A 25,772-nucleotide genomic window follows, 5' to 3' on the forward strand; every position below is an offset into this window, starting at 1 on the left:
TCTCTTCATTGATTTTTTCTTATTCTAGTATTTCATTATCATCTAACTCTAAAAGATTATTAACTTTTTTTAATTTATTATTTTTATTGCTTGAAAAAATTTATCAAGAGCTCTTTTTTGAGATTGTATTAAACTTTCAATTCTTTTTTTTGGAGCTTTGAATAATTAGATTCATATTTTTGAGTTGACATATTTAAATTCTTATTATGAATTACCAAAAAAAATAGCTATTACAATTATCTTATATTTTTTAAATGGCTAATACAAGATCAACAATCAAAATTCTAATTCAATGAATCAAGTATTAAATAAAATAAAGGTAATATAATAATATAATATAAATTTAAATTAAATAAAAAATCTATAAATATTAGAAAATAGTATCCGATTGTTGAATGCTGATTGCAAATGAGATGAATAATCAACTAATTGATAGTATCAATTATTGAATGCTGTTGTACGGGAGTGCAAATTGCAGAAAATATAAGTTAGAGTTTCATCAAGAAGAAGAGTAAAGAGAATAATGAAAGAAAATTAAGAATTGGATACTATAAATTAAAAAAAAAACTTAATTTTTTTATAGAAAAGGAGAACATATTAATCTAGAGAAAAAATAGATAACCCTACTAAACTTACAAACACAGAGTGATCCAAACTATAAAACATCAAAACTTTCCAACCCCAACCAGTTTTAAGAATTTACAAACCTTCTTGAAGGAGTATAAAAGTAGATAACAAAAAAAAAATCCAAAAATCGAATAAAATTTGTACTTCTATGGAGCCATGTGTACTGTGTAATGTATTGATCATTAACAGTATTTCTTGTCAAAGCATAAGAAAAGGACCTACTTTATAAAAAAAAAAATCATTAGTAGAAAACTTCATTGGTCGATCGAGAATTGGCAGCATTAATGCCAAATATTAATCAGGCTGCCTGATGCCCTTTATTTTCTCCCACGCACCGTCTACCATGTGTGTGCGCTCGAAAAATTAAAAAAAAATAGACTGACGAACGTCACATTGCTCACACAGAGATCTTCCATCTTCCTTACCATTGGTGACTGGCCGATCGACGACCGCTCAATCATTCTTCCTTGCCCTGGTGCCGACACGCCATTCATCTTTTGGCGGGCAGAGCAGGGAGCCTGGGGGTGGGGGCCTTTGAAAAATAAAAAAAAAGGACCGTTGTGCCGCTCGCACATAGACCTTCGGTCCTTCTATCTTCCTTGCCACCGATGATCGGCTGACCACGTGCTCAGCTGTTCTTCCTTCCCTGACATCGTTCATCTTCTTGCAAACCGAGTAAGGCTGCCTGGGGCTGGGGCGGGGGCTTTCGGGGTGGAGAATCTGTCGTTCATCTTCTCGCAGGCCGAGCAGGAGGCCTACGGCAGAGGGAGGCCTTTCGACATTCGGGTAGAGGGGGGGATAGCGAGGGGTCTGGGGATGAGGGCGTAAAGCAAGGGCTTTGGTGGCCTTATCCTTCAGTCGGTCCTACACATGATCGGTAGAAGCCTCCCTACCTCGTTGGCTGCAACTTTCGATGATTTCAACTCCGAAATTCTATTCTCAAACTAGTGAAGCCGACACAGAGATCTTGTTCTCGAACAGCGGTGCCTCAAGTGGCATCCTCGATAAGCTTTGACAGTTGTGTAGACTCGATGGCAAGTCGGGCCTTCTCGGCTGAGTATACCAGATGCTCTGATGATTGATCATCTTAATCGGTCGGCTTCTGTCAAGGCCTCATCCAGAGCTTTTGGATCTTTGACAGCTCCTTTCGAGTAGAAGCCTTTTTATTTAACTTCTTAACATTTTTTTAAGGTTGCCTACACGGGACCTGATTCTTATTGCAAATGCCTCTGGTAAAAGCTCCATCATTAAGGCTTGATGATAGGAGCTAAAGGAATATACTTATGAGAGCACATGAGCGAAGCTGGACAAATAAAAGAAAACATAAAAAAAGATAAAATATTATTTCATTAATGATTATTTTTCTACAAGAGAAAAAGAGAAGAAAGTATAGATTTCATTTTTTGATCTCCCCTGAAGATCTAAGGGATCAGGCACGACTTTTTGGGGGCCTAGAGATGCTCCCGATAGACCGACCACGAAAGCAGGAGGGGCTGCTTCCCCCGGGCCTCCTCGTCATCCTCATCCTCATTCGGGAAGGAGAGGTCAATGTCAGAAAATCGGGCAGGACCTGGGGCAACAATCTTCAAGTTCGATCCTATGTCCCATATTAAAAGAATCTTGACCATATGTGACCTGGTGTCGTGATATGCCTCCGACGCCTTGAAGCTGTCAACCGCCCGAGCCAGCTCCCACTTGAAATCCTCCGAAACCTTAAAGGATTCCATGGCCAATCAGTGGGCCTCATCCATCCTTTCCTCAGCCTCCCGCCTGACCTCGTGATCTGCTCCTTGGCCTCAACCGCTCGCTCCTCGATCTTCTGCTCGGTCTCGGTAGCTTTGCATTGACCAGCTGAAGCTCCTCTCCTGATCATACGAGATTGATGGAAGTTTTTTCAGGGACTCCCTCAGCCCATCAGCCTCTGTCTTGGCCATTTTGGTTTGTTCACGTGCCCCGACTAATTGGATCTGGCATCTCTGAGCAAAATCCTATTCATCTCTTCCCTACACAAAGCTCCAAGGCATTGACTAAAAAATGGAGAACCTGTAGAAAAAATGTGATCAACAAAAGGATGAGAAGGAAAACCTGAAAGGAGACTAGAGATGAGAATGGCACCTGATGAATGACGGTCACAAGAATTACTGTCAGAGTTGAGGTTCATGCAGCTAATACCCCTTATTTTCTAAGGAAGTATCACCCTTTCGGTCAACTCCTTGATGACTCTCCATCATCAAAGATCGCATCCTCAAAAATAGAGGTGAGATGGGCATCGAGATCCATCTCACTAGGAGGAGAACGCACGTTGCTTGGGCCAGCATCAGCGACAGGATGCTGAGCGGGAGAAGGCTAACCTCCAGTTTCCCAAGGAGGTGTCCGAGTAGCAGGTGGGCAAACCATGGGTGGAGGAGACGTTGGTATTGGAGTGACTATATAGATCGAAACCACAGTCGATGGAGTCGAGCTTGTAGGAGAAGGACTGGCCAAGATGATAGGGGCTTCGATCGATGACCGCGTTCATCTACATCCTTTTTTTGATCGATCACCGGCTTCTTAGAGGCACCTTTGGACGTGGGAGCCTTTATTTTCTTTGGAAGGCTCCGCTTTATCTTGGCAATGTCTTTTGGCTTCATTTCTATAATCAGCTAAACTTAGTCAGTAGCATAAAACTTAAAAATGGATAAGGAGGACAGATGCAACACTCACCCTTGGGGTTAGCTTGCTGAGTCCAGCGTTGAAAAATACCTCATCAGACATCAATTCATCGATCGAGGGAGCCTCGAAGTCTCTAAGGACCTTGAAGCGACCTTCTTTCTCGGCCTCCAACTTTGGGATCTTAAACGCTGAAGCCTCCGATGACCCCAGCTCGGCAAGTTCCAGTCCTCGATCGTGGAGCTAGAAACAAACAAAAATCTTTTTTCCAGCCATAATAGAAGATGGAGCACCTTTAATCAAAGGAGAAACCCCCTTTGAGAGGAGAAATACCACCAATTCTTAGAGTGAAGATGTCTTTTGATGGTAAAAAAGGTGTGGAAGAGATCGATAGATGGCTGGATGCTAGCCATAAAATAAAGAATCAAAAAGCCTACGATAAATCTAAAGAGTTTGGGACAACGGCACAAAAAGATAAGTCATAAAAATGAAAGAGATTAAAGATGCATGGATGAACGAAAAATCTTAAGCCATCCGGAGTGCCTCCTCATATATAGCAAGCCAACTGGGGGGCGAATTATCTACTCGCTCGTTGGCTCTAGGAGCTCAACCTCAAAAGCTAGAGAGATCTCATACCAAACCTGTATCCGACTCAGATCGTCCAGGTTCAGTACAGAGTGGTAACCATTGGGACCAAGTTCGCTCTGCTCGCCATTTTCAACTAATAAATCTAGAAAGATGTCTAAAGAAAGAAAGGAAGAGCAGAAGAATAGATGGACGAGAGATGAAAACCTACCTGTGAACAAAAGAAGGAGATGAAAAAAATGAAGCAGTCACCAAAATCTTTGGAAACCTCTTTGGGGACTCACACCAGGAGAAGAAATCTTTTGCTCCAGGAGCTACGGCAACAGACGAAGGAATAAAAAGCCTGGCAATGATTGAAAAAGACAAGCATTTCTCCTATTTATAATCAGGAGAGATAATGCTCAGATACCGAATCATTTCTTCCCCAACAAGTCGAAGAATGTGGCACACATTTTATTCTCCTATTCAGCCAGCCATTATCGTCGGTTACGCCAATCGACGCCACAATTCAAAAGCAAATGGTGAAGTGACAGACATTTAATTCGATCATGATGATTTAAGTTGTGCCGCCTCAAGCCTACCTCAAAAAGTCATGTTCGTCCCATCAGTCATAGAGCTCTTTTCACATCATTGGCCTGAAAAGCAACAGTGTAGTCCCTTCGTCCGATTAAAATCAGACTCGAGAGTAAGAGGCATGGGTTGGAAAAAATTTTGTATAGATCGAATTTATGAAAAGGCCCAAAGCCCAAAATGATCGTGTCTGACAGGCCCATCAACAGGGGTCTCCGATGACCTAAGGTTGGCCACCATCTTCCTTGACGATTCAAGGTCAGCAACTACTTTCGTCTATTAGCCCTCTGCAACCGTCCGACTAGAGTCTTGCTCATCGATAGCCACTCGACGACCTCTGCACGTCATCACCGATGACTCTCCGCTGACCGACCACTCATGTATTACGGAGCATATCTTGGCGAAGGCATAAAGTGACCGACCCCTAGTCGTTGCCGACCAATCCTCGCCTTTGTAGTGCTCAAGTTGACAACTTCATTCAAAATATGGCACCCGCGAGGCAGCAGCTATTGTTGGACCAATAAGACAACCATATTCGCCACATGTCGGGAATATCGAGCGATAATCTTATACTCAACGAATCACGTCTTGATTGTGCGGGATTATGCCAACCAACTTGCTAACTGAAGCTCCAATTCTCCGTTATAAAAGAAATCAAAAGAAGATATTGAAAAGATATGTAATCACTCTGCCTCTCACGTCTTCCTTCTGTTGAACGAGATTTTGATTTGAACATCGAAAGATCTTCACCAGAACCATCTTGGTTAGAGACTTTTTTTTATAGATCTCGCATTCGAAAGGCCCATCTGATCATCAGCTCCAGTATTCTAATGCCAGATGATTTTTTACACCAACAATTATCATTGCTACTATCATCTGTTATTATTATCGTTGTTATTTCTTCTTAAGAGGTACGATGGGTTGCTCGCTAGCTTCGAGCAAGGGACACAGCATGCATACTTCCAAAGAAACAATTTGATTCCACCAGGTTCGCTTTGCGTCCTTCCCTCGTCATGGGAATCATGGGACACTCCAAACCAACATAGCGTGTTAGAACTTTCCACCTAAAAAGCTACTTTCAAGTAGGACCCGTTCGCTTTTACATTTGCTATGCCTCTGGTACCAGTGGGTATGATTGTGGCAGCTTTTTTTTTTTTTTTTCCCTCCTCCCTCCCCTCCTTTATTCTCCTATCTGTGGAAATTCATCAGCGAGGGTCCCACTTCAAAAAAGATTTTGTCGAAAAAGGAAAAAGTTCTAATTTGGTGACCAAATACCATTATTGTGAAATTAAGTGGTCACAGAAATAGAATTTCTTTTATAGAAAAATGAGTAGAAGTGATTCATTTTCATTTTAGAGGCCAAGTTTCTCTGAGCACTCAAAGTACCAAGTTGCTAAGTCAGCATTAATGGTCACCTTCAGATTATTTTCCCTGCACCAACTGCAACATAACACCGGTGGTGTGAGCGGGATCGGTGCTGCCAAGCAGCAGCCTTTTGAAGTCCACTAATAAATTGCAGTTTACTTATTTAACGGCCGGTAGATCCTGCCTTGGACGCTGTACTTTACTTGCTGCGACTTCCTCCTCTTACCGATGACTTTTCTTGTGCGACTCCTTTCGCTTTCTTTTCTCTCAACCCCTTAAAAAAAAAAAAAAACACACGAGCCGATAAAGGGCGTAAAAGATCTCGCTCCCAGACCTAAAAATATACTCTTTTTAGCTTCGGCTCGCTCCAGCGTACGAGACTTCGCGCGAAGTCGTGGCGGGAAGTTCGAAGAGCTGCCCCCCAGCGGCCTCCTCTTCGTTGCGTCGATGGAACGGATGGAATCCGTGAGTTTTTTTTTTACTACTTCTCGACCACTCGATCAGTTTTCTCTGTTTCTTGCTGGAATTATGGACGGTAATAGTTCATTTTGTTGGAATAGTTGTATCTTTGGCCGTTTTAGTTGGTGGGATATAGGGATTCATCGATACGACTTTGGGCTTCTAAAACGTTTTCTTGGTTTAATTAGACTTTTAGATTTATCTGAGATACAGAGATAAGAATATTGAATTTTATGATTTTAGTTTTGTTAAGCTTTCATTGTTAGTGGCTTTGAGCTATTGCGTAGCAATTAATGGACTGTTTGAGATCTCTGAACTGCCAAATTCATCATTTTGAAGTAAACTTCTCATCACAGAGGGCTGTTAAGGAGTTCTTCACTGTTTAAATTTGTTGGAGTAATTGGTTTCTAGTTGGAATAGTTGTACCTTTTGGATGTTTTATTTGGTTTGGTAGAAGGATCTCTTGATTTGACTTAGCTCTTTGATTGTCTTTTCTGGATTGGATTGGTAATCTGAACTGGAAGTTTGATTTTGTCTTAGTTACATAAGCAGAGCTATCGTTGTTTATTCCTCATTTAATTTTTCTTTTCCTTTTGAAGTGGGAATTAGTATATGTTTATCTGACACCAAGTTTGTACTTTTATCATTTGATTGTTGATTTAGGATCTCTAAACATTCTAAATTTGGAATTTGGAATCGGTAGATACATTACAGATGGAAGCTCAAGTACTTCTCTACCTACAGATTGGGCTCAGGCCTGTGGAATTTGGATTGGCATAGTCAAAATTGTTTCTTTTCAACCTTCAATTCATTTATTATGCTATTCTTGGTCCTTTTCTCTATTTTTTCTGCTATCCATGGCATACATATATTTCTTTATTTAAGGAGATTTGCTAGCATTAATGAACTGTTTAGTTTCTTTTTTTCAGAAGTTTGCATTAAAATCATAAGTATTTCCATTTCTGAATGGATTAGTAGATTGTTTAGTTTCTTTTGTTCTGGTATTCGCATTAAAATTAATATATTTTCCTTTTTCTTAAAGTGAAATTGTTATTCTTGTGCACTTTTTTAGTCAGGAGTGCAGTTACCACTAGAGAATTCTGAGGTCCTGGATGAAAGGTTAGGTACTTCAGCTGATGGGTCTTTGTCATCAAGTAGAAGTTTTAAAGGAAATGAGAACATTGGGAATGACTCGGCTTTTTATGAAAAGTTTCTCCTTGATGATTTGGATTCTTACTGGGATGAGATAAATAGCCGTCTCAGCATTTCAAGAATGGTGAGTGATTCGGTCATCAAAGGAATAGTAAATGCTGTGGTTGAAGAAGCTGCTGCAAAAATTGCCTCGAAGGAAGCAGAGATAGCTACCTTGAATGAGATGTTGCGGTCTTGTAAATCTGATGCAGCTCTAAGGAACAGGTTAGCACCAGTTGTGATGTTGCCAAAGCCTTCTGCAATCATGATTGAAATTGAGAAAACAAATTCAGAGTTGCATCAGATCTATTCAGATGCAAGTATATATTCAAATTATGAAAAACAATTGGGCAGCATAAAGCTTGCAGCAGAAGAACAACTTCATAGGCTTCAGGAAGATCTTCAGGATTTAAAGACCTCAAACTGTTATGGTAGAATAGATGTAAGCTCCATGGATTCAGGAATGTTCAGTATACTTCCTGCGGTAAAAGCCGATGAAAAATTGCTCGAAATAGATGGACGAATTGATGATCTAAAAGTAATGCTAGCATCAGGATATGAACAGATTAATGACATATTCTTCTCGATGAAAACTTCAATATGGGAAAAGCAATGGGAACATGAATTTCAGAAAGAAATCAGTAATTTCATGATTCAGAATTCTATCAGGAGTCTACAAGATGAGTTTGAAACAAAATTATATGAGCAAAGAGGACTTATTAATACCTTAATCAAGAACCGCAGGAGAAAGTTGCTGAACTTGCTACTCTGCGTGAAGAACTTGATGATATTTCCAAATCATTGTCGAGCTCAGAAAACAACTATGAAAGTTTTGAAGAATGGAGTGCTGCAAAAAGAAAGGAACTATTTTCTGGAAAAGTTTTAGGAAATCATCATTTTCCGTCTCATCCTGAGGAAAACGGAACCATTATGATGGAGAAATCTGAGGATTCTAGTAAAGTCATGCTGGAGGTTGCTGAATTATCCCAACTGAAGCACATGACAAAGGAAGAACTAGTATCTTACTTCAAAACTGAAATGACCAAGATGAGAAGACATCATGAATCAGCTTTGCAAGAAAAAACAGAAGAGTTGTTCAGATTCAAGAGGGATTTTCTCAAGGAAAAAGGTTCATCACCTTTCAGAAAAGATAAGGACTGTGAACTTTTAAAGAAAAAAATTCCAAAAGTCATTTTGAAACTCAATGAGATTCTTTTGGAGAAAGAAAAGTTGCCTCCATTCCATGATGATCATGATGAATTGTGCCGTTTGAAGGAAAGAATTGATTGCTTGTTTTCAGACAATCAGCATCTACGGGGTTTGCTTTTGGATAAAAGAAAGGAGATCAAGCATCTTTCTTCACAGGTCTCTGATGCGGTGAGCCAAATTTCGCTTCACTCTTCTGTGGAGGCTAACTTCCTGAAACAAATTATGAAATTCAAAGGGGATATGGAAGACATGAAGACGGAAACTAGCATTAGAGATGAATTATATAATATTATTTTAAGGGAGTTGATTTCTGAGCATAAATGCATCATGGAGGATATGCGGATTGAGACCATTTCTCTGCAAGAGATTGGCTCTGTTATAATTAAAGGAGTTGCTTGGGACGCGACTTCTACTATAAATTTTGTTATATCAAAATATTGTACAGAAAAGGCTTCTCTTGAAACCAAAATTTTTGAAAAAGATAAGGCATTAAAATTTGAAATTGAAGAGGACAAGAAGTTGAAGCAGAAGATAGCATCATTATCATCAGTGATGAAGGAAAAGGAAAAATTAGCAATAGAGACTGGATCCACACTGATGCAGCAAAAGGAGCAGCTTGACCTAGTTCACCAGGAACTTGGTTTGTTTAGAGACCAGGTACGTAGGCAAGAGATATTGATATCAGATTTCAAGGTGGAATCATATTCAATGAAGAGTAGGTTGAATGAGGCTATGCAGCAAATTCATCAATATGAGTTGGAGATAAACAAACTAAATGAAAAATTGGAGAGTGCAATAGATGTCTTGGAGGAAGAAAGAAAGCAGAAGGCCATGCTTCATCATATAATTGAGGAGAAGCAAAAGTCACTATCACTATCTGACACAAAGGGTGGAGAGCAAGCAAAGCAGTTGGATCACATTATTGTCACTGCAATGGAGTTATCAAAAGTGGCTGTAGACTTTGAAAGCAGATCTGCAGAGAAAATCAAAAGAACTGAGTCTAGGTGCTTATTTACTATTTCTTGTCACTCTACCATTCTAGATTGGCAATTTTATAGTTTCACCTAAGATGAATGCAGAGTAGTATTTGTGAATTAAAGGGATTTTATTCCACTTTAAGCCTGAAGTGGTATCGGTGGAACCATCCCGAACTGCTCGGTTGGGGGTGTACCAAGCTGTATTGGAGGTGGATCAGGATGGTTCCGGCCTTCACATCAAGAAACCAGTGAGGGAGGGGAAGAGGGAGAACGAAAGAGAGGAAAAGTGAGGGGCGGGGGGAGGGAGGGACAGGGAGGAATGGAGGGAGAAGGAGAGAGAAGGCCGGCAGAGAGCTGTGGAGGGCCAGGGAGTAGTGCGAAGGCATGGAGAAAGGGTTCCGCCCTCTGGTTCCCTTGTTTCATTTGAAACAAGGGTCTCGGAGGTGGGCCTTTTTTTCTTTTGAAGAAGTTTGGTGAACTTGGCAATCCTTTGCTGACTTGGCTTAATTTTTTTTTTTAATTTCTTGTTTTGAATGAAACATGGGAACCGAAGGGTGGAGTCCTTCCTCCATCCTTCCATGCCTCTCCCTAGCCTTAGTGGCCCTCCATTGGTCTCTTCCTGCTGTCCGCCACCCTCCCTCACCTCCCCTGTCCTCTCTCTCTTTTTCTCTCTCCCATTCTTCCTCAACCCTACCCTCTCTACGACGTCGGTATGAGCCCAGCATGGAATGGTATGGGGGTGAACCAAACCATATGACCAGGCAACTGGTTTGGGCTTCAGTACCAGCACAGCGATCCTTGGCCCAAACCAAGAGTTACCTAAATGAATAACATATATGCAACTAGATTTTAACATATATGTGTATATTATATATATTATGGTATTTTTTAGTTCCTTGCTCTTTTCTCTGTACATATTGATGAATCTCATTCTTGGATGCTCCAGAATTGAGATGGGTGGATGCTGGATTGCACTTCAATAACATGGTTAGGGGCAGTCTTTAGCTGCTATTGTTGTTTGATAGGGAGTTATAAACAACAAAGGAAATCAGAATATGGCATTACCTGGTTATTACTTATAAAGTCCTTTGAAAAATTGGAGCTAACATCAAGAATGAAATTTGTATTCTTTATTACTTAGTTTATGAAAATTGAAAAGAGTGATCTTTTTTTTTAAAAAAAAAAAATTAAGGATCTGGGAAGACCCCACAAAGTGTCAGCTTATATTGTATATTTTTGATAACATTTGTTTGTTTTATATGAGAGATCCAGAAAATTATCTGCCTTTTTGAAAAATAAATGTCATATAAATAAAGTTTTGACTTCACTGTCTATTGACTATCACTGCCTTTTTGAAAGTAATAGCTGCAGTGCTCTGTGAGGCATTCACATGGAGTTCACTCTTATTTAATACCAATTCAGATCTGGCAACAATTGCATTTGGGTTGAAATCTGTGACTTTGATTAATATTTGTATCTTTAGGTTTGCATCTCATGAACTGAATTCCTTGAAACTTGAAGGTAATGTGATAAGCTGTTAACAGGTTAAATATGCTGAGTCATCAGTTCGAGTCACTAGTGAAACAGGCTGTCCTTCTAAAGAAAAAGGAATTCTGGTACAAACAAATTCTTGAAATCAGATGTTCTAACCTCCAAAAGGCGGAAGCTGAGGTATATGCATGAAATTTGCTTTCCATTTATGTCTTTATACCTACAAGTTTGACTTGGCGTTTTGCTAATGTATATTTTGTTAAATCCATCTATCACAAATGCTGTTTTAACTGTTAAAACATCATTAATGATAAAATCACCATCATTAGCAAGCCTTTTTATATGGATGTCTGGATGGGATGTTTTTCTTCTAGATTTCACACTGATTTTTGGACCAAATTAACTGCCATCTAAAGCTTATGCTCAGTTTCATGCTAAACCAACATCATGATCTATGTGATATACATGGTTTGTTAATGTTACAGAATTCTACTCAGTTTCTTGGTCACTTTCAACATACAGAAATGCATCTCTCCACTACTTTTTTGTTTAAAAATTTAATCATAACATTCTGTATGATATTCTTTTATAGAGCCAAATTTTACTGTATCTCTTTTCATTGTGAAGCTCATCTCCATAAAATTTATCATTGAAGTTATATTTATGTGATGTTTGTTAGTTCTTTAGACCTTACAATTCTTCTTTTTCCTTAGAAAAGCATGACCATAACCAAAAAAAAAAACATATTTCATGGATTCACTTTTGGCCTGAGGAAACCTTTGGTGTCCATTTATATTAGGGGTTAAGTCTGATAAGGTGCCTAATCTTCAACTTCCAGCTATATTATGTTGATCTTCTAGACTACTGGAACTTAAATCTTTTATTGCATGTTCTCCTAGATTTTGAATTTTCTCTAGCTGTTTAGAAGAGCCAAGCTGGATCAACCTGCCTCTAATCCGGCATGGCTTGAAGTAAATTTCAAGCCTGAAATTCAGGGTAAAGTTTGACTTTTTTCTTATCTTGATGAGCTTGATCATGGCTGATTTGAGACTTTTCAAAAGCATCTTGATTAATTTGAGACTCTTAAACTGGCCAAATTTTTTTTAAGCTCGAATTAAACCCTTAATTTGGAGGTTAGGTGTTTGATATCCGCTATTAGATTGATTAAAGGCATTCCATACATACAATTATATATGAACTTTTATATGTTCACATCTTAAATTGCAGTTCATCTTCTATTACAAACATAAAATATAATTTTAATTTTAGTTTTAATGCTTTTGGATTATGGATTTCCCCTTTATCTTTCTGAAATAGGAACTAAATGTCATCTTGTTTCATGCATTACAAGTATAGCATTTCAGATTCTTAATTTTAAATCATGTTTATTTTCATTTCTTTCTTCCATATTTTGAAAAATTGGAATTTTTGGGGATAATGTGATAAAATGAAATCAGAAAGGGAACTTCAAGGGGTAAGTAAACAAACACTCATTCTAGAGTTTCCACTATATGTTTGAAGTGATCCTTAAAAAATCAAGGCATGAGAAAAGACTTACTTTTAGAAAAGCGGTAATTTCGCAAAGAACATCAAAAAACATAGATTTGCATGATTTCTGCTGCATTTAAATTTTAAAAAGATCAATAGTTATTCTGCGGTGGCATGCCTCATCTTAATGACATTTGTACCAGGAATTTACCCTCTGTGGTTTATAATTTGTCTTACTTGTAGAAGTTGCTTATTGATATTTTATTTGGACTTAGGTTGATCTTCTAGGAGATGAGGTTGATGCTCTTCTGGGTCTTCTGGGAAAGATTTATGTAGCACTTGATCATTACTCTCCAGTGTTACAACATTATCCTGGAGTAAGAGATTTTTTTTTTCATTTTTATTTTACTTTTGATTATTTTTTGCATGTTCTACAACTTAATGATGTTAAGAATGATTGATTTTCAACAGCTGTTTGAGTATGACTGAAAAATTTGATAGGCATTTTCTATTACTGTCTTTTTAATCTTTCAGGCAGTAAATAACATTGGCATTGCATGCAAGCAGTACTTTATAGTGACACACCTATATTATCTCATACACAATGTTTGAAACTTTGGGTTTCCTTTAGGGTTATCATACTAATAATGACAAGCATGTTGTAGCAAAATATTTACATATGGATAGCTTATATAAAGAGATATGATCTATATGTTGCATATTCTCATGATATTGTGCTTATTACATTCTTTTAGGAATGCATGCTAATTTATTAAAAGCTTCACAACCTTCAAATCAGAAAAGGGCCAAAAGAATATTCTAATGTAGTGAGGAGGGTGTTTTACTATGGCAGAAGAAGTGTGAATTGATTGCTGTGTTAATTACGTACTTCTTCTAATATGACCATCCCACATAGCCATGATCTTCTCTGACCCTTTTTTTTCCTTTCAGAAATTCTATGCTTGACTTATGATTAGAATTTCAGAATTTATATACTCAATAATGTCGCTTATATGGCCGTGTATGAAACTCTTTGCTTTAGATACCTTTATACAGATACTGTTATGTGTATCAAGAATTTGTTGATTGTATACTTATTGAGATAATGATGGCGTTCTTGTTACTGGTTGGTGGTTCTTAAAGCTTTTTGTACTAAAACAGTTCAAAGGAAAAATTATGATGCAAAAGAAAGGGTCTGGCTGAGGTAAATAGTGATCCATCCATCTGTGGACAGGTTTTTTTCTGAACCAATGATTTGAAATGATAATGCATTTCTTGGGTTTTGAAGTAGCCAAATCCAAGACAAGCATCAGCGGTGGAGAAAGTGTGGTTGATGATTTAATAAGGCTTGAAGCAGAGCCAGCTAATTATTCATAAAGTGCTCCTATAAAGGGTGTTGTTCATAGGCCTATTAGGCTGCCAAACTAAAATAGATCTTCAGATTTTGAGTGGACTGGATCTTCTTTATCTGGTAGCTTCTCCATTAGATACTGTATTTTTCATAGCAGGGGACACAGTGGCATGGAAAATTAAAGAACATGAAACAATTGCTAAATCCACTGGAGGAGTCAAGTATTGATTGAAGCCATGTGGTTTAGGACATTGTTCCTGGAGATAGGCTTTGTGATCAATGGTCCCAACAAGATGTTTTCTCATATTGGAACTGCAGTTTACATTGTCGTAATTCTGTTTCATGAATAGACAAACAACATCAAGATAAATTGTGGCCTATAGTGAAAGGATAGTGATGTAAAAAGTACATATTAGTTGGTTGACATCTTAACCAAGTCATATGTGTAGAACTGGGAGCATAGACCACATAAGTACATACATACATTAGGTTTTAAATCTCATGGGACGGGATTGTCCTGATTTTTTTATAGAACAAAATGTGCCACCATCCCGCCCCATCCTGACATTGGGGACAAGGGGTGCCCCAAGGCGTTCCAATTGGGAAGCTGGGATTATGGTGGGATGGTCCTATCCTGATAAATGGGATGATACTCCATCCCGATATCCCATATTTTGTCGGACCTGAATCCTATCTATATACATATTTATGTATCTATGCATGTGTGTATGTGCATATGTGCATGCAAGCATGTTATAGTGTTCTACAGCTTGAGATAGGGTAGGATGGTGGGTGGAAACCTTGATATTGTATTTTGAGAGGAGTGGGAGGGCGGGTGGGAAGGTAGGAACATATAAAAACTTGAATACAATTTATCCATTGAAGAGTGATGAAATCTTATTCAACAAGTTTATATGTATGTTGTGACATAGGCTAATAGGTTTGTTTTGAAGCATTTATTTAATAAGCCATATTATTTTGGGCTTAGTTCTGTTCCCACATTGTATTTAATAATCTATAGGTGTTTAGCCTCCACACATGATTGTTTGAGTCCCTTCTTGTTCATGACTAGAGAACACTCTTTATTTTATAAAAATAGAACCAAAAAGTAGGGTGATGTCATATCCCCAACCCAAGACCATAAGTCAGAGATGCAACAATCGCCGTATATATATAGGAAGCTCTCATCACAGGCATGCAAGCCATTCTATTATGATATCATAAGTCAAGTAGCAGAATAAATTTACATAACTAAAGTTCAAACTTTAAATTTAAATAACTAATATTCAAACTTTAATGTTTTACAAAATCCAACAATATCCAAAGGTCTCACATCAAATTTCAAGAAATCCTATAGTAAGATAAAGAAGTCAAAACTTTGCTTCTAATCACTCTTCTGCATCAAATCCCTGTGCCAATCTAGTTCTTTGAATTTGTAAAACAATAAAATATCGAATAATGAGCCAAATAGCTCAAGTGATGAACACTTTTAACTATATAAATTAGGCAATAAAATAAATAACAAATTTATTGACAATATGGATAAGGAATACCTCAGTTCAAAAACCAAATTAGATTTGCAGGATTATCATGAATCCAATTTTGCAAGAAAACCCATCAACTTCATCTTGTCAACGATGAACTTTGACCATATTATCCTTGTGGCAAGACCCTTCTCATGATACAGTGCATCTTCTTGCAGCATACCATGCATCTACTTATAGTGAAAGTCCTTCAGGATAATCATGTGCCAACATTTAACACTTGCAAATGGGGTCCTTTGCCAATTTATAACCTTCGTTGATGGGATCTTTATGTTGCACGTCTTCTTGTAGCATCCCGCCCTTTTTGGCATACATCCTTTGAGACTAATCAAGTGCCAACATTCAGCCCCTATTGGTGGGGTCCTTAGTATAGTCAGGTTGAGAGTTTAATATCATCTTGAATCAAAGCTCTCTTTCCTAAAAATATATTTCATGTTCCAACTAGAAAAATTTATTGAGATCAATCACGTATAATCCATAACAAAGTCCATACTTTCGCTAATGCATCATGCAATATTCCAAAAAAAGGTATATTCAAGAATGAAACTCTATGCATCAAGTTCATAAATCATGAATAATTCAACTCAGAATTTATTATGTAAATATTTGTAATTTGCTGATAAGTCTAGAAAAAGGGTTATATTACTTACCTTTTAAATATAATCGGCCAACAAATCCAACTAACTCTGAAAATCTTCCTTGGAGCCTAATATTCAAAAATTATATTTTCATCAGAAACTCAGCTATGATTACTAAAATCCTTAGCCCCAACACCGCCATAGATGATCAAGCCCAGTAATTAGAAAATATTTCATCAAAATTTGGACCTGGAGATGAGAGTTGAGATGGAATTGATCCTGATCATAGGAGAATAGACCCACTGAATTTGTCAATCACAATAGAGATAGTAGAGAGACAACAGAAAGAATATAGAGAGTGTGTGGAAGATGAAATAGGAGATACTTAGGGCTCCCTTTTCTATCATGGAATTGTGAAGGAGGAAAGCCTGGGTGGTGGCGGTGACAATAGGTGGTTTGTTGTTTAATAGCAGTGAAAGCAACGACCGGTGTTACTCAAACAACGAGAAAAATAGAGTTTTTCTCAATGGTTTGGAAAAATCTAGATGATGGGTACAACATCAACCATAGCCGGGGGTAGCATGGGACACACACCACTGCAGAAGAAAAGCCTTACTGTGGCCATGAACTAGTGGCCAGAGTCAAAATAAATCCATATTTTTTGGCAAATATCCAAAATAGAGGACCATATATACAAATAGCTCATCCCTTTTGCCATCAAATCCAGCAACTATCTAGCTGGAATCCATAATCTTAAGACTAAGAAAGATGAGGAAGATTGATTAGAAGATTTAAAGTTCAATACCTTATTTCTGGTAATGTCAGAATGCGGCCATAGTGACCATAGCGGATGGCATTTGGGACGAAGCGAGGAAGAAAATCGAGTGACAATTGACTTTGATGGTTGAGCTTGGTGGTGGAGATCGAAGGGAACTCAGAGTGGATTTGAATAGGAGGATCGAGGCCTTGGAGGTCCTTCAAATGCCAGAGTCTTCTCAAACATCGACTCCTAGTTAAGGAAGAAGAAAACTTCCAAAAGAAGTCCACTTTCCTAGCACGTGCAGCATATGTGCACTCATTTCCCCCCACCACATGTAGAGCATGTGCTTGATTAACTTTTGTTTTTCAACTTTTGGTTCTAGGCCAGGTAGGTTGTGGGCCAGGCAGGTTTTGGGTCAAGTGCTTTTCGGGTTGATCCCAGTTTCTAGGCTTGTTTTGGGCTATTATGGATGATCCAACTTCATAGGCTAGTCAGATGGATCAGGCCTAGTTTAGTATCAAGCCATAAAAGGGTCGGGTACCACAGTGAGGCATATATCTTTTGTTGAGCAGGTCTTCCCCTTTCTATATCCTCTCTTTGTGATCATTCTTCTTTTTATGTCATTGGCTCACCTGGATTTTTTGCTCTTTTTTGCTTCTTCTATTTTACATATCCCATTGCTTAAGCCTAGAGCTACTACTTAGCATATGTTGAATTTATATTCACATGCACCATTGTTAGAGATCTAGAGGCTAAGGCCACAAACAATCATAATCATACATTATCTAGAGGGAAATAGTTTTACCCCATCGACTTTAGCTAAGTTTCACTCCACCACCCTCAAATTCAAATTTTTTATATTGGATCCCTAAGTTGGTCAATTGACTTGATGTGATATTGCACTCCATCCACTATCTGATGCCATTAGTACACCGTCCCAAGGAACAAAAATACCAAGTCCTTTACCTTTCCTAAACCTTACTATTCCATTCCTATCCTTCATTCTCATCTTTCATGATCGGTGATTCTTCAGTGAACCTCTAGCATGTGTTGGTGGTGTTCTCAAATTTCCTCTTAGCTGAATACTTCCAACGAAAGTGGGTAGAAGTCACCCCAATCATCATCGTTGCAGCCTTGGACTAGGATGCCGCTAACCCTAGCCCTCTCTACCAAGGCTCACAGAACCAATATCCAAGAGTATATCAGTTGACAACCAATTTGGCATAGTACAAGTCTATATCGTGCCATTTTGGGGCATTTCGAACTTTTTTTTTTTAATTTTAACATTTCAAATTGAAGTTGGAAGAGTTTTTGCCGAGTTTGCCAAAAGAAAATTGGTATTATGGTTTGCTTATTTCAATTTGAAATTTAAAAATAAAAAAATATTTTGAAACAGAGGACTGTGGTTGCGATTCTCTACTTCATTTCCTTTCTCCCTTGTTCCACAATGGACAGAGAGGGAGCGGGATGAAGGCGCTTACTGGAGGGTAGCGGCAGAAAGAGGTGGTAGTGGGGGACATTCGCGAGCAATTTTTTTTTTTTTTTTTGGGGGGGGGGATGCGGGAGGCATTCACAAGTGGGGGAGGCCACGGAATCAAGTCGCAAGAAGGGAGCGTGGAACTGAGTTGCGAGGGGGGTGGGGAGGTCAAACTGCTTTAAAAGCCAGAACCATGCCCATCCCTAATCGGTCTAGTTTGGCACGGTTCAATAGATCTTGCTCTTTGCTGCCAAGAAGTCCCATTAACTCACTGGCAAGATCTCTCAATTTCCTTCCATGGCTTCCATGATCGTTTAGAGCATTTCCACCTAATACTTTTTATTTCTATTGGAAATTCTAGGATGAGAACAAGAAGAACCACCTTACGGATGTCAACATGCTGAAGGGCTATGACAATGTGGTTACTAGTTACTACCCTATGCTTCTCCGTTGGGTGCAATTTGGCAGCCATTGTGCTCATTGTTCTTTCATCTATACACAATTGAATGTCAAGTTCTGTTATTTGATTGGCTTAATGTTTATAAACATGAATCTTGATTGCAGTTTGTGCTGATGGAGTTGTCAATGTGCCCAGGATTGATTATAATTCTAGCAAAAGCTTCAAGTATTATTACAACTATATGATTGATTTTATTGGATGTTTCCAAAGAGACAAGGCTTATGATTAATTTTTTCTGCATTTTAAATGGTTTGGAGCTGGGGGAACTAGGAGAGTGGAGTTGGATGTTCTTCTCACTTTCTTGCCTCCTGGCCCCATTGGTTCTCTACCATCTACCATCCAAAGGATGAATCTTTGGTATTTTAACTTCATAAAATTTCACCTTTATCTTCTTAACCCACTCCAAAGTGAGCCTTCTTTCTCCTCTCTCCCTTAAATGTCTTTGTTCTTAGCTGACCCTTTTTTAGAAATCCAAAACCTAGGATAGGCGCTACGCCAAAAAGGCAATAGGGGTGGGAGATTGATGCCCAAAGAAAGTAGCTTTATTCAACTTAGACCCCAAATGACAATTATGGATGAAGAAAAATCTAGAAAGATGGCTGCTCATGATACAAAAATCATCAACATGTAGAGGATCATCATGTCAACTGTGATGTGCGGGAAGGCACAGGACATGAGCTGTGAGAGAGGAGGAGCCAAAGAAGAAGCGAAATAGGGCAAGAGAGGAAGAAAGAAGAGGTAGCAACAATGGCTGCAAGATGAGGTCTTGGAGGTAGATCTTATCATTGATGGTGACCGAGTCCTGAATTGTGAAGACTCATGCGGCCATATATTTAGTTCCACATTGGTTATTCGTTGGAAAGATCTTGGATACCTATACAAGATCAAGAAACTCAAATAATACCTTTCGGCTAGTCTTTTTGGTGGAGGTCCTAGGTTGTTACAAATGGTATCAAAACTAACCCAGCCCATAGCCTATATGGACTAGAGGGTACTATAGCACAGATTGATTGGGGCTGACCATGGGCCAATCATGGTGTGTTGAATGGATCCATTGATTTGGATCCTTAACTTAGTGAGGATGCCAGGACTTACATGGGGAGAGTATGTGAAGACCCGTGCAAATGGGTATTTACTCTCACATTGATTATTTGCTAGAAAGATCTTGGGTACTTACATAGGACTAAGAAATTCAAATAATATCTTTCAGCTAATCTTTTTAGTTGAGATCTTGGGTTGTTACACGAACCATCTCGCTACTTCTTCTTGGGGTTGACGAGATTGGCCATGACATGGATGATGGTGGCATAGGCTCCAGCTGCAATGGTCTTTAAGATAGAGATGATGGCTATAGGAGATGTTGGTGGCAAAAGAGAATAAGGTAGTGAGTAGAGCAAGGGTGCAAAGGGAGTCATCGTAGGGGGCGAAGAGTGTGGAGTGATTTTTCCTCTTTAATTAGACATGGGGGTATATTTAAGATTTAGCAAATTATAAGATTCACAAGTCTGACTAGGGGAGATGGATGGAAGGATCACACTTCATAAATATACTAAAAGGATCCAATTAGAATTTTTGAATTTGAAGGGGGTGGAGTGAAACTCAGGTAAAGTTGAGGGGGTCAAATTGTAATTTTCTGTTATTTAAATGCTTCCTAGGAATTTCCTTCCTATCATTTTCTACAATCATTACCTCCTTATGCTTGCTTTTGAATTCCTTCCACATCAATAAACTGTCACTTACATAAAATTTGTTAACTATTGAATAAAGTGGTATTAAAATAGTCTATAATTTTTTTCTTTATGATCTTTATAGATCACAGGCATTGATGCTTTTTGTGCAACTTGATATAATCCATGTCTTTCAAACTGGCCCACTATAGGAAGCTATATGATACTTAAATGTAGGCTAGAGGTAAATACTAGGTATTATCCTATGCTGGCATGTGACTGTGGTATTGGAGCAACTGGTATGACACCATTAACAATTAATATATCTTTATATAACTTTAGGTTGCAAATTTAGCTTTCATTGACAATTGACGTTTTCTTGACTGTGAGTATATCAAATGAGGATGTTGGTTTGAAAAATTCCCTGCCAAGTTTTGGTAATAAAATTCTCTGGTTCAGTTCATTATGCTATCTTTTGGGTTTGAATAAGAAAATTGTCAAAATCTCGCTTATTATGTGAAGCTTGCAGCTGGTCAGGGCCGAAGAACACATAAAAGGAAAAAGAAAGAACATCCTAATGGTTTAGGAGTTTTGGAGATTTAGGAAAGGTCTAAATTATACTTGATGCTAGTCCTTGCTAGGTTCTTGAATGTTGTAGAGGAGGCTAGTCCCATGAACGGTTTGGACCATCCATTCTCTAGAGAATTTGCAGTGGCATATGGAGGCAAAAATGGGTCAGAGTTTGTGTTCCTTTATGGGAGGATATATGATCACAATTGCTTCTAGATGAATCTTGTTCACCTCCCTAGGGTAGTTATGTCTGCATTTTGATGTATTTGTTAGAATTATGCTTATTTAATAAGTCCTTATATAGGAAGGACTTTTTAATATGTCTATAAAATTAGTATATCTCTAAACATGGTATGTACTTACTTTTCAAGTATGTACTTCTTTTCTTATGTACTTTTTCTCATCTATTTAAAGAGATGGGATCTTATTAATGAATTGAATTTTTTTTAAGCTTTTCTTTCTAACATAGTATCAGAGCGCACTGCCGCTACGCCCCCTCCTTTAGCCGCCGCTCTTTCTACAAAATGCTGTCGTCTCTCCCTGCATCCAATCTTAGCTGCAGCAGCCCTCCACCTTCCTCCAATCAGCCTCCAACCCTAGCGGCAGCAGCCCCTTGGTCCTCCTTCCTCCCTCCTCTTCCTTATAGCCCCTCCTCTTTGCCGGCAACCTTTCTATGTCGCAGCCCTTCTCTTTGTCGGCAACCTTCAAGGCGCTAGCCACCGCCTCCTTGCTCTTCCAAGGCCTAACCGCACTAGGATTCCAACTTCCTTCTCAAAACCCTAGCTTCCTCCTCCCTTCTCAAAGCCTTTTAAACCCATTGCGGCCACCCTTTACCATCTTGGAGGTATGATTAATGCTTCTGTATGCTGTTTGCTGAAATCTGCTTGTGATTCTGCAAGATTGGCTGAGGGATCTTCTGCACATCCCGAGGAGCAATCTGTTCTTGGACAAATCAACATAGGTTCCTTTCCTATGCCATGCAAAAGTCTTTTGACTGTCCTTCTAGCTATTTACTAATCACGAAAGCAGTACACTGCCCATGATTTCTCTGGCTGCCGTGTAAAGGCATCTTTCCTTCTCTCTTTCACCATCTGGCTGTCTGATTGTTTCTGTTCTCCTATCTGGCTGTTATGGCATTCTCAAATAACGACAACAAATAACTCTCGACGCTTCTGACTCTTTGTTCTGACATTACGATAAGGAATCCGACGGCAACTATAGTAAAGCTCAATGGCACTAACTACCTTTTATGGGCCCAATCGTTCAAATAGTTTATTGATACCCAACAAAAGGCACGACACCTGATTGAAGATCCTTCAAATTTCAAAGATCCTACATATGACAACTAGATGGCTAGTGATTGTTGTGTTATATCATGGTTATTGAATAGCATGGAGGAAAAGATTAGTACTGATGTCATGTTCCTAAAGATGGCTAAACAAATCTAGGACACTCTCAAAGAGATGCTGTGATGAACAAGACCATCATAATATCATTCACTCTGTCATTTGAGCAATTAGCTAATATTTTGACTAAGTCTGTCTTTTAGTATTTTCAACTCTTTATGTAACAAGCTGGGCATGTTTGATATATATGCTCCAGCTTGAGGGGAGTGTTGGAATTATGCTTATTTAATAAGTCCTTATATAGGAAGGACATATTTAATGTCTTAAATTTAGTATATCTCTAAACATGGTATGTATTGCTTTCCAAGTATGTACTTCTTTTCTTATATACTTGTTTCTCATCTATTTAAAGAGATGGGATCTCATTAATAAATAATTTTCTTTAAGCTTTCCTTTCTAATGTGTTAATTTTTAAGACTTGTTTCCTTTAAAAAAAAACAAACAAAAAAAAAAACTATGATAGAACAGATTCTTGTTGATGGTTACAAAGTTGTAATACCGAAAAACTGATTGTGGGTTCCTATTGATTATTAACAAAGATCAAAGTTAAAATGAAAGTCCGAAATGCCCAAAAGATAACATTCCCATTGACCATGATTTAGACCAAGATTTGTGGAACTAGTACCGACGGCCGTTTCGGCCGATCGGTGGTATGGTTCAGCATGATTCTGTACCGTGACGAACCAAGATGAACCGACGAAGAAAATGGGCCAAATCGGGAGAAGAAAAAGAGAGAGAGGAATAAAGAAAAAGAGGGAGGGGAAGGGGTCGGTGGGGCCACCGGACGGCCTCCGACTGGCTGCCGTGGCCGTGGACGGTGCAGTCCACACGCGCAGCTTGCGGGCATGAAACATGGGTGTCGCCCCATTTCACGAAAGATTTTTTTAAAAAACCCGTGAAAGGTGAAGTGGTTGCCGACTTCACCTGTTTAAATCCAAAAAAAAAATGAAAGTTGGCTATGCTTACCTGTTTCATTTGAAAAAGAGGACGACCAATGGAGCCACGGAGGCCCTCCTCTCACTTGATCGCCCTTCGGCCCATCGCGTGGGCTCGCCAGCCACTAGAGGCCTCACGACGGAGGCACCGTCCGTCCGGTACGTTGCCCCCCCACAAGCGCTCTCTCTCTCTTTCTCCCTCTCCGCCATGCCCTATCGGGCGATAACGGGCTTGGCAGCCCTCTGGCGGCTCCCACCTCCCTCCCTCTCCTCCTCTCTCTTTCCCCCTATTTTCCTCTTTCTTCTTTGGCACCGATGTATGCCTTTTTCCATGCCGGAACCGTCCCGATTCTTCGCCGGTCCGGTTCGGGACAGTTCTGAAAACGTTGATTTAGACCATCCCAGAATAAAGCACACAGCGATAGATATAGGTCCATAAAGGACCAAACCGATCCAAGCAATATTTATAGGGGACTAAGAACTTAAAAAAAATATAAATGTAAATACATTACTTGAGGCAATTAAGTCTCAGTTGGACATGATGAAATCACTACAACACATAAATGGATTTTGTTACAAAAAGAATTGTTCAGATCATGATAATGATGCAAGTTTACCTCCCACAATATTGCAAGTATTTAACAATAAGAGCATTTAAATGTAAGCTGAACTTTTATCTAGAATTGTAGACGGGGATATTGCTGCTGTGATGGATGATGTATACTAAATAACTAGATCTGAAGTTTTATTCTTTTCAGTATAAAATTACAAGCTCTACTTTTTCTTCTTATTATTATTTCTTCTATGGAATGTTTAATCCTTAAGAAAAATTGTGTATGAAGTTGTTTAGGTAGCATGAAGTGCAAGCTTAGATGTAAAACTCAATCATGGTTCATGTTATCCTTAATTCCATTGCCATATACAAACTCCTTCCTGATATGACATTGGTAATAGCATAGTTCGATCTTCATTTTTTTTTTATTACTTGTTATTCAATTAAGCAGTTTTTTTTTTCTTTTCCAAAAAAAAAAAAGATATTTTTGCATGAAGATCAAACTATGCTAATCCTTTTATCATCAATAATTCAGTATTATCATTTACATTCTGACAGGTGATGGAGATTCTAAACTTGGTTCAAAGAGAATTAAAAGGAGAAGATATTTAGAATAGTTGATCTATTGCTGTGCCAGGTAAGCTAGAAATGTGATTCGTCAACTTGTATTTGTGCTAAAGTGTGAGATTGTAAAACATCTTGCGGTAATGGCGCATTAAACACATGGATCTCAAAATTGACTCTGTTGCATACTTTGATAGCCTTGTTTAGATGTCATTTTATGAAAAATTGCTAGTCTTAGGATAACTTTTGTTGTTCATTCTTTTGCTTTCAGGTTTAGCCAGGTCCCATGTATTTTCCAGCAAGCATACGATGCAATGTACATTTTCTTGCAGGCATCTGTCGATGGCCTTTTTTTGTTTGTGTTAAATAGCTCAAGGAAGCAGTCATTGCTGTGTCATGGGATCAGACCTGTCAACAACCAACCCAACCTATTCTCAGTGCCCTGAGAGCTGTATGCTCAGGCAGATGCTTCAGCCCTTTATGAGTGGTTTTGGCATTGGCTTCACCATCGTTTGTTGACCAACTGCAACTAAAGTTTGGAGAAAAGAGCTGTCGGTTGCTTTCCATCTCACGTAGAATGATGGATATTATGCAGCACAAGCTCAACTATGTATGATGTAAATGCTGGTGTTTGTTCTCTTTTTGCAGTAAATTACTCATTTATTTACACGAATAGCTTGTGGCATTGTAAGCCATTTGGGGGCTTTCTGAATATGGAAACAAAATTCAGGCATGGTCCCTGGCTGAGCCGTATCTTGTATGTTGTTCTCATTTAGCCATGGATTGAGAAGATCTAGTTGCAAGACTATTTATGCGTAATATGATATAAATTTAGTTTTAGCCGACAGATGGAGGCCACATATTAAATTAACAATTTCTTCCTCTTTGTGATTTCTGTGGCAATGAAACAATGTGAAAAAAAAAGGGGGTGGTGGAAGACGTATGCAGTGTTGATTCCAATGCAAGATCTCATAAATTTAGACAAATCTATGGAGCAGTACGATGGAATCAGTCCGTCAGGAAAGATATGATCTCTCGGATTGGTGAATCATAATCAAAAGCTTTTTGGATTACTGATATATTGTTCCATAAAGATCAGAGATATTTCATTTTATCCCATAGCCATGCTAGTTATATCACGGCAACTTATTGTAAATTATAAAATCTGTTTGTCTCAAATCTCATGTGCATATATTACTGAAACTAGTTTTCTATGCCTCGTTTGCTAAGTTCGATTCCTCCTGTACAACCAAAATGCTTTTGAAAAATTAGTGGGTCTTACGATTGCCAAACCGA

General features: G+C 38.6%; 1 protein-coding gene across 1 annotated transcript; it reads left to right on the forward strand.

The window, feature by feature from the left end:
• The first annotated feature begins 6,072 nt into the window (after positions 1 to 6,072).
• LOC105034010 (WPP domain-associated protein) lies at positions 6,073 to 25,323 on the forward strand. The gene is given in 7 exon segments (XM_010909029.4): positions 6,073 to 6,261; positions 7,328 to 8,183; positions 8,186 to 9,659; positions 11,177 to 11,303; positions 12,887 to 12,988; positions 24,471 to 24,549; positions 24,748 to 25,323. Coding segments are annotated over 6 exon segments (2,631 nt in total). The 5' UTR covers positions 6,073 to 6,243; the 3' UTR covers positions 24,525 to 24,549; positions 24,748 to 25,323.
• The last annotated feature ends 449 nt before the right edge of the window (positions 25,324 to 25,772 follow it).

The sequence above is a fragment of the Elaeis guineensis genome, chromosome 2, assembly GCF_000442705.2.
Source record: "Elaeis guineensis isolate ETL-2024a chromosome 2, EG11, whole genome shotgun sequence".
Classification (NCBI taxonomy): domain Eukaryota; kingdom Viridiplantae; phylum Streptophyta; class Magnoliopsida; order Arecales; family Arecaceae; genus Elaeis; species Elaeis guineensis.